This window comes from Scyliorhinus canicula, chromosome 14, assembly GCF_902713615.1.
Source record: "Scyliorhinus canicula chromosome 14, sScyCan1.1, whole genome shotgun sequence".
NCBI lineage: Eukaryota > Metazoa > Chordata > Chondrichthyes > Carcharhiniformes > Scyliorhinidae > Scyliorhinus > Scyliorhinus canicula.
The window spans coordinates 102,451,418-102,464,830 of record NC_052159.1 but is presented as its reverse complement, the minus strand read 5'-3'; the positions used below and the strand labels follow the sequence as shown (position 1 = coordinate 102,464,830).

The window sequence follows — 13,413 nt, the reverse complement described above, 5'->3', positions numbered from 1 at the left end:
CAACCCTCTGAACGAGCACCCAACCCAGGCCCATTCTCCTATCCTTGTAACCCATCTAACCTGCACATCCCTGGACACTTTATTAAAAAAAAAATTTAGAGTACCCAACTCATTTTTTCCAATGAAGGGGCAATTTAGAGTGGCCAATCCATCTACCCTGCACATCTTTAGGTTGTGGGGGCGAAACCCACGCAAACACGGGGAGAATGTGCAAACTCCACACGGACAGTGACCCAGAGCCGGGATCGAACCTGGGACCTCACCGCCGTGAGGCAGCAGTGCTAACAACTACGCCACCATTCTGCCGTATCCCTGGACACTTGAGGGGCAATTTTAGCATGGTCAACCCACCTAACCCGCACAATTTTGGACTGGGAGGAAACTGGAGTACCCGGAGGAAACCCATGCAGACACTGGGAGAACATGCAAACTCCACACAGACACTCACCCAAGACCAGAGTTGAACCCTGGTCCCTGGAAGTGTGAGGCAGAATTGCTAACCACTGTGCCGCACCTCGCATTTGTTTTGCTCCTGACAGCAAAATCCATACCTGTGTCAAATCAATTACAGAAAGAACCAGTTAGAGGGGAAACTACTCTGTTTTTTTTTTTTATAAATGTTTTTATTCAGTTTTCATGTTTTATATTGAACAAATTACAAATTGTTAGGAGAGAAAAAGAACAAAAAAAAAAAACAACAAACAAACACGCAAAAATTAACATACATATTTACAGGTAAGCATCTTCGTAGTAGTAACTGCGCCCGCCCCCCCCCCCCCCCCAACATGTTTATTTAGTTTGGTTTTGGGCCTTAGCTAGCCATCGAACCCCCGTACCGAACCTGTAGCCCCTCCCGCTACCTTCCCCCGACTATTCTTCCTCTTGTACTTTGGCCACAAATAGGTCCCGGAACAGTTGCATGAATGGCTCCCACGTTCTGTGGAAGCCGTCGTCCGACCCTCGGATGGCAAATTTGATTTTCTCCATTTGGAGAGATTCCGAGAGGTCGGACAGCCAGTCCGCAGCTCTGGGCGGTGCTGCTGACCGCCAGCCAAACAGGATTCTACGGCGGGCGATCAGGGAGGCAAAGGCAAGGGCGTCCGCCCTCCTCCCCAGGAATAGATCTGGCTGTTCTGAAACCCCGAAGACCGCCACTATCGGGCATGGCTCCACCCTCACTCCCACCACTTTGGACATAACCTTGAAGAAGGCTGTCCAGTACTCCACGAGTCTGGGGCAAGACCAGAACATGTGGGCGTGGTTGGCCGGGCCTCTTTGGCACCGTTCACATCTGTCTTCCACCTCCGGGAAGAACCTACTCATACGGGTTCTTGTTAAGTGGGCTCTATGTACCACTTTTAGTTGCGTCAGGCTGAGCCTTGCGCACGTGGAGGTGGAGTTGACCCTATGCAGTGCTTCGCTCCAGAGTCCCCACCCTATCTCCATCCCCAGGTCGTCCTCCCATTTCCTTCTTGTTGCGTCCAGTACGGTGTCGTCCCTATCTACCAGTCGGTCATACATGTCACTACAGTTCCCTTTCTCTAGGATACTTGCGTCCAGTAGGTCTTCCAGTAGTGTCTGTCGTGGCGGTTGTGGGTACGTCCTTGTCTCCTTTCGTAGGAAGTTTTTGAGCTGCAGGTACCGTAGCTCGTTCCCCCCAGCTAGCTGAAATTTCTCTGTCAGTTCGTCCAGTGTTGCGATCCTGTCGTCCGTGTATAGGTCCCTGACTGTCAGTGTCCCCCCGTCCTGCCTCCACCTTTTGAAGGTGGCGTCAGTCAGTGCTGGTGTGAACCTATGGTTGTTGCAGATGGGAGCCCTGTTCGACATTTTGGTCAGGCCAAGTTGCTGCCGCAGTTGGTTCCAGGATTGGAGGGTGGCTGTCACCACTGGGCTGCTGGAGTGTTTTTTGGGTGGGGATGGGAGTGCTGCCGTGGCGAGGGCCCGGAGGGAGGTTCCCATGCAGGAGGCCTCCTCCGCACGCACCCACTCAGCCTCTGGCTCCTGGATCCATCCCCTTACTCGCTCGGCTGTTGCTGCCCAGTGGTAGAATTGTAGATTCGGGAGGGCTAGCCCTCCCCTGGTTTTTGTTTTTTGTAAGACCTTCTTTGGGATCCTAGCATTTTTACCCCCCCATACGAACGCCATGATGAGTTTGTCCAGCGCTTTGAAAAAGGCCTTGGGGATGTAGATCGGAATGGATCTAAACAGGAAGAGGAACCTGGGCAGTACGTTCATTTTGATCGTCTGAACTCTCCCCGCGAGGGAGAGCGGGAGTGTGTTCCATCTTTGCAGGTCCTTTTTAACTTCCTCCGTCAGGCTGGTGAGGTTCCATTTGTGGATCCCTTTCCAGTCATGGGCTATTTGGATCCCCAGGTAGCGGAATTTATGTCGGGCTTGATTGAACGGCAGCCCCTTTAGTGCTGCCCCCCCCCCCCCCCTTGCGGGTGTACTGGGAAGATCTCACTTTTGCTCATGTTGAGTTTGTAGCCCGAGAAGGCTCCAAACTCTTTCAGGAGCGCGATGATTCCGTCCATGCTGCTTTGTGGGTCCGAGATATAGAGGAGCAGATCATCCGCATAGAGTGAGACTCTGTGCTCTCTACCTCCCCTTCGGATCCCCCTCCAATTTTTTGCTGCCCTGAGCGCGATTGCTAGCGGTTCAATTGCTAGTGCGAACAGCAGCGGGGACAGTGGGCATCCTTGTCTGGTGCCCCTGTGCAGCTGGAAGTATTGGGAGTTGGTATTGTTGGTCTGTACACTCGCCATGGGTGCGTTGTACAGGAGCTTTACCCAAGCGGTGAACCCTGTTCCAAGCCCGAACCGCTCCAGTACCTCTATGAGGTATTTCCACTCGACTCTGTCGAAGGCCTTTTCTGCGTCCAGGGAGACGATCACCTCTTGTGTTCTCTCCCCGGAGGGGGTCATTATCACGTTCAGCAGGCGCCTGATGTTCGCGGTAAGCTGTCTACCTTTGACAAAGCCCGTCTGGTCCTCTGTGACCACCTCAGGTACACAGTCTTCTAGCCTCTTGGCTAGGATTTTGGCCAGTATTTTGGCGTCTGCATTCAGCAGAGATATGGGTCTGTATGACCCACATTCCGTTGGGTCTTTGTCTTTCTTAGGTATCAGCGAGATTGAGGCCTGTGCTAACGTGGGTGGCAATGTGCCCCTAGCTAGCGAGTCTGTGAACATCTCCCGCAGGTGCGGGGCCAGCGCTGTCGCAAATTTTTTGTAGAAGTCCGCCGGGAATCCGTCCGGTCCCGGCGCCTTCCCCGCCTGCATGGAGCTAATGCTGTCCATGATCTCTCCCAGTGCTAGTGGTGCTTCCAGATCCCGTTTTCTGCCCTCTCCCACAACTGGTATGTCCAGTCCGTCAAGAAACCGGTTCATCCCAGCCTTCCCCGTTGGGGGCTCTGAGGTGTACAGCTCTTGGTAGAAGGCCTTGAAGGTTTTGTTAATCCTCTCTGGTTCTGTTTCCAACGTGCCTCTGGTATCTCTGATTTGCGCAATTTCTCTGCTGGCTGCCTGCTTTCTCAGCTGGTGGGCCAACAGGCGGCTGGCTTTGTCTCCGTGTTCGTATAGGGCCCCGCGTGCCTGGCGGAGTTGGTGTACTGCTTTCCTGGTGGAGAGCAGGTCAAAGTTCCTTTGTAATTCTTTCCTCTCCGCCAGGAGTTCTACGGTCGGGGCCTCGGAGTATTTATGGTCTACCTCCAGTATGGAGTCGACCAGCTTCTGCCTAGCCACCCTTTCCTCCCTATCTCTTTGCGCTTTGTAGGCTATGATTTCCCCTCTTAGTACGGCCTTAAGCGCTTCCCAGAACGTGGAGGGTGAGACCTCCCCGTTTTGGTTGATCTCAGTGTACTCCGCTATGGCCCGCGCTATCCTTTCGCTGAAGGCCTTGTCAGCTAGTAAGGCACCGTCCAACCTCCATTTGGGGCGCTGGGCCCTTCCCGTCTCTAGCCGCACATCCATGTAGTGTGGGGCGTGGTCTGATATCACAATTGCGGAGTATTCCACCTTGTCTATCTCTGGAAGCACCGTTTTCCCCACCACAAAGAAGTCAATTCTGGTGTACACGTTGTGTACTGGGGAGAAGAAAGAGAATTCTTTCTCCCCCGGGTGGGCGAATCTCCAGGGGTCTACTGCTCCCATCTGCTCCATATAGTGACTGAGTTCCCTTGCCATGTTTGAGGTTTTCCCCGTTCTGGGGTTTGATCTGTCCGTCGTTGGGTCCTGTACACAGTTGAAGTCCCCCCCCATGATTAGTCGGTGCGTCGCTATGTCCGGGATTTCTGCCATGGTCTTTTGGATGAAGCTCGTGTCGTCCCAGTTGGGCGCATACACGTTAACTAGGACTACCGGCGCCCCATCCAGGGCCCCGCTGACCATGACATATCGTCCCCCTGGGTCCGTAACCGTCTTTGTCGCCCTAAACATTGTCCTCTTGCCAATCAGGATCGCCACCCCCCTGGCCCTTGCCCCATAACAGGAATGATAGGTTTGTCCCACCCAGCCCTTTCTTACCCGCAGTTGGTCCTGCTCCCTCAAGTGCGTCTCTTGGAGGAAGACTATGTCGGCCCTCATGTTTCTAAGGTGGGTGAGGACTCTAGATCTCTTCACTGGGCCATTAAGTCCCCTTACGTTCCAGGTGACTATTCTGGTGGGGGGCTTCTGCCCCCTTGCTCCTGTGGGGTTAACCATATTTGTCCGGTGGACGCGCCCCTGCCCTCTGGGGTTTCCCTTTGTTAGGGGGCCGTCCAGGATGTCCACTATCACTGTTCTCCCCATGCGGTCGGGTCCCTGCGCTCCGGGGTTCCCCCTTGTCCCGGGGACACCCGCCATGGCCGTCCACTGTGTGTCCGCCACGCGGGTAGCCCCCTGCACTCCGGGGGGCCCCTTCACCCACAGACCGTACTGGGTGGGTGTTTGCAGCAGTTCCCTGTTTCGAGCCCTTGTCTGTGGCACTTTGTGGCCCTATTCCCTTTCTGGCCTCTTTTGTCCCTTCGTCCCTGCATTTCCCCTCCCTGGTCTCTCGCCCCCCGAGTGCCCCCCCCCCCCCCCGCTCTATCCCTTTCGGGGATACCCCTGTGTACCCCTCCATTGCCCCTCTCTCCCCCATTCTTGTCCCCATTTGCTCTCCCACCTTTGATGGGTGATCCCCCCCCTCCCCTGCCTGGCGCCTTCCCCCCTGTTGGGGGTGCGCTGCGGCCCTGCTCTGTTGCGCGCCCCCTTCGCTAGCTTTCCTGCTAGCACGGTGGCTCCCCGCTCGGAGGTTGCTGTCCCCCTTCCCCTCTCCCCTCTCCAGTACTCCCGTTCCCTCGTGCCGGGGCCTGGCCTCCCACCTGGAGCGGGCCCTTGGGCATTGGGTTGTTTTTCCTGGGTGCTCCTGCCAGGGGGGAGGGGGCTGGCTTTGCCTCGCCCCTCCCCACCCCCCCGTCGGCATGACGTATCTCCTTGCCATGGGCCCCTCGTCCCTACTTCCCATGGCGTTTTTCCAGCCCGTGCTCCTCAACGAATCTATTCGCCTCGGCAGGGGCTGTAAAGAAATATTCCTTGTGTTGGTATGTGACCCAGAGTTTTGCTGGGTACAGCATACCAAAACGTACTTTGTTCTTATAGAGAGCTGCTTTCGCTCTGTTGAACTCCGCCCGTCTCTTAGCTATGTCCGCTCCAAAATCCTCGTAGATTCTGATGGCGTGCCCGTCCCAATTGCAGGCTCTATTCTCCTTGGCCCAGCGCAGGATTGTCTCCCTATCCCGGTACCGGTGCAGTCTGGCTATAACTGCTCTCGGTTTTTCCCCTTCCTTGGGCTTCGGGCGCAGTGACCGATGAGCTCTGTCCATTTCCGGTGGGGTGGGAAAAGTTTCCCGCCCCACTAAGGAGCCCAGCATCGCAGCCACGAATGTTGTGGGATTTCTACCCTCTATCCCCTCTGGCAGGCCCACTATCTTAATGTTTTGCCTTCTCGAGTTGATCTCCTGGCCGTCTACCCTGCCCTTCAGGCTCCCCTGTGTTGCACTCAGTTTCGCCATTTCCCTCTCCAGGGACATGACCCGGTCGCTCACGTCAGTCGCTGCCTTCTCCAGCTCTTTAATGGTTGCCCCTTGGGCTTCCAGTATCTTCCCTTGGGCTCCCAGTATCTTCCCTTGGGCATCCACTTTCTCCTCCATTCTGGTCAGAGCCTGCTGCACCCCTGACATGGCCCTGGTCATTGCTGCCTGTGCTGCGGCCTCTGTGTCTGCTTTTAACTCTGCCTTGATTGCCTGCAGCTGCTCCCTCACCACCTCGGCAATGGCTTCCTTCCAATTCACGCCCCCCTCTAACCCCAGGGGAGAGGTTGCCCGCCCGTCCAGCCCTTTTGGATGCGGCGATACATTCTTCCCGCTGCTTCGCGTGTTGACTCGTTCGCCCAAGCTGGTTTGCCCTTTGCCCCGTCCACCTCCGGTGCCCCCTTTCTCTTGGGTCCCTTCTGGCATTTTTTTCTCCCCCTTCCCCTTCATCGTTTCTTCTCTCCTTGTTCTTCTTTTCCCCCTTTTCCGCACCCTATTTTAATTTTATTTATATATATATATATATATATATATATATATATAAATATATGTATATATTTTTTTTTTTTAAATGAAAAATTTATTTCCCCCCTTCTTTCCTTTACCCCTTTATTTCACCCCTTTTCTCTTTACCAGTTTTCTTTTGGGTTTTTATTTTAAAAAAAGAACAGAAATATAAGTCTCTTTTTTCTTTTGTTTTCTCTCTCCACTCGCCCAGGAGAGAGAGAGAGAGTCCCCCTTTGTCCTTGCCACGTGGTGGTCACTGCAGTTGGGGGGAGGGGGAGGGGCGAGTGGGGCTGCTGGTTGGGGGGGGGGGGGTTGGTGTCCCCGCTGCTGGTTGGGGGGGGGGGGGGGTGGGGTCCCCGCTGCTGGTTGGGGGGGGGGGGGGGGGGGTTGGTGTCCCCGCTGCTGGTTGGGGGTTGGGGGGGGGGGGAGGGGTTGGTGTCCCCGCTGCTGGTTGGGGGGGGGTGGGGGGGGGGGTTGGTGTCCCCGCTGCTGATTGGGGGGGGGGGAAGGTGGTGTCCCGCTGCTGGTTTGGGGGGGGGGGGGGGGGAAGAGGGCCCGCCGCTGCCGCACCGTTCCCGGCCCGCGTGGGGGGGGGGGGGGGGGGGGGAGAGAGGGGTTGGACCTGCCGCTGCTGGGCCTCCCTGTCGCCGTCGCTCCTCGCCTCCGCCTTCCGCCGCCGCCCGCTCCTCCTCAGCTGCCGCCCGCTCCTCCTCCGCTTCTCCTCCGCTGCCGCCCGCCGCTGCCGCCCGCTGCTCCTCCGTTGTCGCCCGCTCCTCCGCCGTTGCCGCCCGCTCCTCCTCCGCCGTTGCCGCCCGCTCCTCCTCCGCCGTCCGGCCTGTCGGGGGGGTTCCTTCCTGGCGCTTGCGGGAGCCCCTCTCCCTGCGACCTCCTCGCTCGCCGCCCGGAAGTCGAGTCTCCGAAACTACTCTGTTTAATATGTTTTATTAAATACCCTGTTACCACTGTTCCTAATAATAAACTCTAACTTTTTTCCCAGAGCAGCTGAACAGGGCATTTGAGGAGTTGAGGCTTGGGTCATTGTCTGTGCGGAGTCTGCACGTTCGCCCCGTGTCTGCCTGGGTTTCCTCCGGGCGCTCCGGTTTCCTCCCACAAGTCCCGAAAGACGTGCTTGTTAGGTGAATTGGACATTCTAAATTCTCCCTCCGTGTAGCCGTAGCGTTGTGACTAGGGGATTTTCGCAGTAACCTCATTGCAGTGTTAATGTAAGCCTACTTGTGACACTAATAAAGATTATGATTTGCCTGTTCACCGTTGTTAAATAAATTTGCTTGATAGTTTAACCTGAAAATAAGGTTTGATAATGCAATGCTTTATTGCTTATTGAATATTGGAGGATGACTTGTGGACGCAGAGGACAATTCATTCGGTGATGCTGATTGACAGTCACATTTTCTTCATTAATTTTTCCGTGTTACTGAGCATTCAGCTTGATTTCAAGGTTACCTCCGCCCCAAGTAGTTTAAAAAAAATATTATTGTCAGTTTGTGTTCTTTACAATTAAATAACAGTTCAGTTAACCTTTCTAGATAAGACATTTGTTTAGAAAGAATGAGTCAAATCTATTTTCATTAAGTAATTAGGAGAGTAGTATAGTACTTGTTGAACATTAATGATCAAATATATAGTTGATGTACTTTAATGAGACCTCTTCTCTTGTAGGTTGATGAGCGAGCTTTACAGCACATAACTGAAATGGGTTTCAGCAAGGAGGAAGCAAGACAGGCCTTAATGGATCACAGCAATAATTTGGAAAATGCATTAAATTCTCTTATCAATAGCACCAAAACACCACCAGTTATGTATAATCCACCTGCAAGAGGTAAAGTAATGTTAATATATTTGGAAAAAAGTTTACATTTTAATTTAGGGCTGCTTGAATCCACATGATCATTTTCGTCAGCATTTCGTCTGTTTTATAGTAACTGATTTTGTTGGTCATGTACTTCAAAAATGCTATGTATTCATCAAACTCCGCTTTACCTCGAAGGATATATCTTGTATTAATGGTAAAGTAAACAACATTACCGCTTCCTCAATTCTTCATTCATTTTATTCATCTCTTTTTATTTTGTTCTATATCTCTTCAGCTGCAAATTGGAAAGAAACATGAATAGTAGCAAGAACATTGAGAAGAAATGTTGAAATCTAGGGGGCGCGATTCTCCGCAAATCCGGCGTGCCGTGAAGGCTGGCGTGAAACTGGCCGTGTTTCACGCCAGCCTCGGAGCTCCGTCCTGGGACCCGATTCTCCCCCCTGGGCGGGGCTAGTATCGGGGCCGGGGGAATCACAGCGACGCGGAGTTAGCGAACGTTGCTAACTCCGCCCGCCAAGAGTCACAGCGGCTGACGCGCACGATGACGTGTCCACAATTATTTTTCATATTTGACTTCAAACTTCCTGCAGGTTCTTGATTGAGAATCCAATTGTGGCATTTTTGATCTAATTGTGTACTATATGTCAAAACCATTTCGACCAGTGATCAGTGTTTTTGCTCAATAACCTTTTGGGGCAAAAACAAACTGCATTATCCCTCTTTGAAGGCAACACATTGGTATAAATATTTCTTCAGAGCAAGTTTAAGATAAAAAGTTGTGCCAAGTTTGAGGGATGAGGAAAGAGGAAAATGTGCTGAGCTGTGAGTCCCAGTGTTAGGTTTTGTTTTTGGTGAACTTCTACATATACAAATTTGCTTCAGAAGCTCGCCCCAAAATTTTAAAAGAATTTATAACAAACCAAACACACAATAACAAATCCCTCTCCCCAACACCGAGAACAAAGAGCTAGTCCCCTCCCCACCAAAATGGTGATTAGTTCTTTAAAGTAGGAAATGAATGGCCACTACCTCGGGTGGAATCCTTTGACCGAGCCTCTGAAGGTATACTTGACCTTCTCTAGATGTGTAAATTCCATAAGGTCACCGAATCAGACCGAGGCACTGTGCGGAGCAGCAGGTCTCTATCCCAGCAGAATTCTCCTCCAGGCTATTAGCCTTCACCCTTGCCCGTAAACCATCGAGTCCGATATCCCGAAAATGGCCACCAAAGAACAAGGCTCCAGATCAATGTTAAGAATCGAGGACAGGGTGCTATAGAAGGAGACCCAAAAGCTTACCATCCTGGGACATGGCCAAAACATGTGGTGTGATTAACAAATCCCCAAGAACACCACTCACACCTCTCTTCCACTCCTGAAAAGAAACTGCTCAACCTAGCTTTAGTTAGGTGAGCCCTATGTACTACCTTTAGCTGGATTAAACTAAGTCATGTGCAGGAGGACGTGGAGTTCATCCTACAAAGGGCCTCACATCAGAAGTCTTCATGTAAAATAGGTCCCAATTCTTCCCCCCTCCATTTTGCCCGTCCCTCATTTAGTGGGGCAAGATGAAGGCAAGATCCATTGACAAGATTTGCCCATAGATGTTGGAAATGCTCCCCAACCAGACCCTGCCAGTGATAGGATCCTACTCAACAGGGAGGCTTGCGGAGCCAAGGGGTATGTGGCAAAAGCCTTTCTGACAAAGTCACTTACCTGGAGGTAACGGAAGACATTCATCCCTGAAATTTGAAACCTTGTCGATAATACCTCCAAACTAGCAAACTGTCCCTCCACATATAGATCCCTAAACCTCCCAAGGCCCTCCCCCTCCCATGACCTAAATGTCACGTCTAAACCCGACGCTTGAAAACTGGTTGCCACCGCTGGGGCCAGGAATGTCATCGATCTCAATTTGTAATGCTGCCAAAATTTGAGTGGACACCACCACTGGGTTGCAAGAGAACCTTTATTAGAGAGAAGGGAAGTGGGACCGTTGCCAAAGCCCTGAGACTAGAACCCCCACAGGAGCTTGCCTCCATCTGTTCCCACTTGGAGCCCGGCTGCCCAAACCATCCCAGTATCTTCTCAATGTTGGCCACCCAATAATAGACAAGCAAGTTGGGTAACACCAGACTCCTCTGACTGCCGGTCCCTCTTGATGAACGCCCAATGGAATCTTGGGGTCTTATCTGCCCAAATAAAAGAGGTCATAAACTTATTAATCTTAGCAAAAAGGGTTTCGGGAGAAACATCAGGAGCCACTGAAAATGAAGTTAAAACCCGGGGAGGATATTCATTTTTATAGTCTGGATCCTGCCTGCTAAGGACAGAGAGAGGTTATCCTACTTTTGCAAATTGGAGCTCACCTGTTCGCCAGACTAGTGTTGTTCAATTAACGGAGCGGTGGCCAGTTGCAGGCCACCCGGATACCCAGATAAAAAAAGCTACCTCTGGCAAGACGAAAAGGTAATACCCCCAGATCAGTTCCCCTCCCCGGGGAGTTAATGGGAAAACATTCACTCTTCTGCAGCCTCAATTTGTATCCTGAAAAGGAGCCAAAGCTGAGTAGTTTAATTATTTCAGCTAGAGAGGAGACTGGATCCGTATAGAATCTACAGTGCAAAAGGAGGCCATTTGGCCCATTGAGTCTGCACTGGCTCTGGAAACCGGTCGTCAGCATATAGGGACACCCTATCTGCCCCTTAGCTCAGTTTTCAAGGTCATTGGCTTTAGACTTCAGCCTCCTGTTTGCTACAGTCACAATCATTATTTAACCTTCCAGGGAAGCAGGCTGCTCCCCGTGACTTGTCAGTGCTTTTTTCCATGCCTTAGGTCACCTCTCCCTATTTTTTAACTGTTTTGTTTTCTAATTTCGCCCAGATCGGGCCCAGGGCTTCCTCAAGTGACTTCCTTAGGTTTTCTTCCATCCGCCTCCACTGCTTGTCATAGTGGGCATCAAATTCCTTAGCTAGCATGCTGGCCATCATAGCTGCAGTCATCGGGGAGACCGCCACAGCAGCCTCTGCCATTTCTTGCCTCCAAGCTTCTTTCAGTAGGTTGCTTTTACCCTTTCTTCGGCATTGCAGTAACTTAGGGTTCCTTTATAAATAATAAAAAGCGTATTGGTGAAAGAATTTTCCAAAAATAAATGGGTGAAAAGAGCTTTTAAAAAGCAGGTCCTGGTTGATCTGCGATGTAAGTGTCCTCGCCACATGTGAGGTCACCAGAAGTCCATCAGTCCAAAATCTAAGTCACCATTGAATCAAAAGATGCATATGGGGAAAAGAAAAACAGTCAGTTCAACCACATAAGTGGATATGACAGCAGCAGAGGAAATGCTGAGGAGTGTGATGTATTATACACAGCTATTTCAGAAACATTGATACCAAATATTGAACTTGGATGAGTACTGAATTATAGCTGAAACATTAAAATATAGGGCGTGATTTAATGGAGAAAGTTCCAAGTGTCATATCGGGCATGATTCATAGGTGTTTCCCGACGGCTGTCCCGGCGAGAACCTGGCCCGTATTTACTGGCACTTACTGCCACAAATTATCCTCACGAGCTTCACACTGGTACTGGCAGTCCGCAAGCTGATTCGCCAGACTTGTGCCAGATAGCTTCCGCTTTTGAGAGGGGAGTGACTTTTAAACACCCTAACTCACTCCCAGTCAGCACACAAGCATGGCACCATGCAAACTTGCTCCACGCTTCAGCGATGTCAACCTGGCCAGGCTTCTGGACTCTATGGAGGCGGGCTGGAATACCCTGTTCTCCCGAGGGGGTTGGAGGACCAACAGCAGGGCTGCCAGGGAGGCAGTGGCAATCACTGTGAGTTCGGGCAGTGTGATAAGGAGGGCCATCGTACAGTGCAGGAAGAAGAGCAATGACCTCTACCGAGCCGCAAGGGTAAGTTAACACTGGCTCCAGGCACCAGCCCCATGACCATTGGACCATCTGCTCCAACAGCCCCCCCCCCCAAAAAAAACAGATGAGTGGCTGGCACTTCGCACCCTCCCACATCCGATCACCGGGCGTGCTTGTGCCCAAGCACACTTTGGCACCCACCAGCACAATCCCTCCCATGTCTAGGTGCAGTGCTCACACATGCCACCTGCCATAGACCTCCCCATATGCCTCAAACTCACGGCTCACAATGTCTTCTCTCTGTCCCTGGAGGAGATGTTAGTCCATAATATGCGGGAAAGGGCCCAGACAGACAGACAGGTTTCCGGATATCCGAGTCTCTCCCCCCCCCCCCCCCCCCAAAGGAACGGGCCCTGTAGATCGCAGGGTTGGCCGAAGAGAGAGCAGTTACCGACAACGAGGCCTATGGTGAGATTTCACTGTCCCTTCACCCAGCTGATCTACCTCAAGTGAATTCATGTCAAACGCTCACTGATCACACGTCCTCTTCCAGGATTTCCGTCTGATGTGGCAGGGCCATCCAGGGTTGTCTGCCCCCTGCCACCCAAGAGAACACGTCCAGAGAACAGCTCCGAGGATACCACCATTGAGGCAGCACAGCTGTCATGCTCACTCTCCACTAGCACAGAGGCGCACCTTGGTGGATAACATTAGTGGACAGGCTTCTGCGACACAGTCTGGTGAGCATCACACAGCTGCTAATACACACCAGATGGAGGCAGGAACATCCAAGGGAGTCAGCAGTCTGAGGCCTGCTAGATCCCAGGACTCGGCTGAGTCCCAGCCAGGTCCCTTGAGCTGTTGCAGATGCTCGGACACGGCCATGAGATTCAGGAGGGAGTGTCAGCAACACTCCAGTGAGCGCATTGCTGATTGGAGGAGTGCCAAAAGTTATGGATACTTGAGATAGCGGCAGCAATGCTTGGCACCAAGGCCAACACTGCTAGGGTGACGACTGTAGTGGAAAGCCTTCAGCATGGTGTCAGCGCATGAGTGGTTATGTTCATGGCTCAGTCAGCATTGACCATGGCTGGGGGCCCAGTCGCTGAGGAACGTGTCCCAGACATCAGCGGGCAGAACAGGGTGGAACA

The 13,413-nt window shown here is 52.2% G+C and overlaps 1 protein-coding gene across 7 annotated transcripts in view; it reads left to right on the top strand.

Moving 5' to 3' along the window:
• The window catches only part of tdrd3 (tudor domain containing 3), a 183,913-nt gene that overhangs the window by 77,492 nt on the left and 93,008 nt on the right, over nucleotides 1–13,413 (top strand). For all 7 annotated transcript variants that reach the window (XR_005463113.1, XR_005463115.1, XR_005463114.1 and 4 more), the window contains one exon: nucleotides 8,237–8,396. Coding sequence is in view for 3 of the 7 variants with exons in the window: in XM_038817691.1 (XP_038673619.1) it covers nucleotides 8,237–8,396 (160 nt within the window). In the remaining 4 variants the exon portion in view is untranslated. The remainder of the gene's footprint in view (nucleotides 1–8,236; nucleotides 8,397–13,413) is intronic.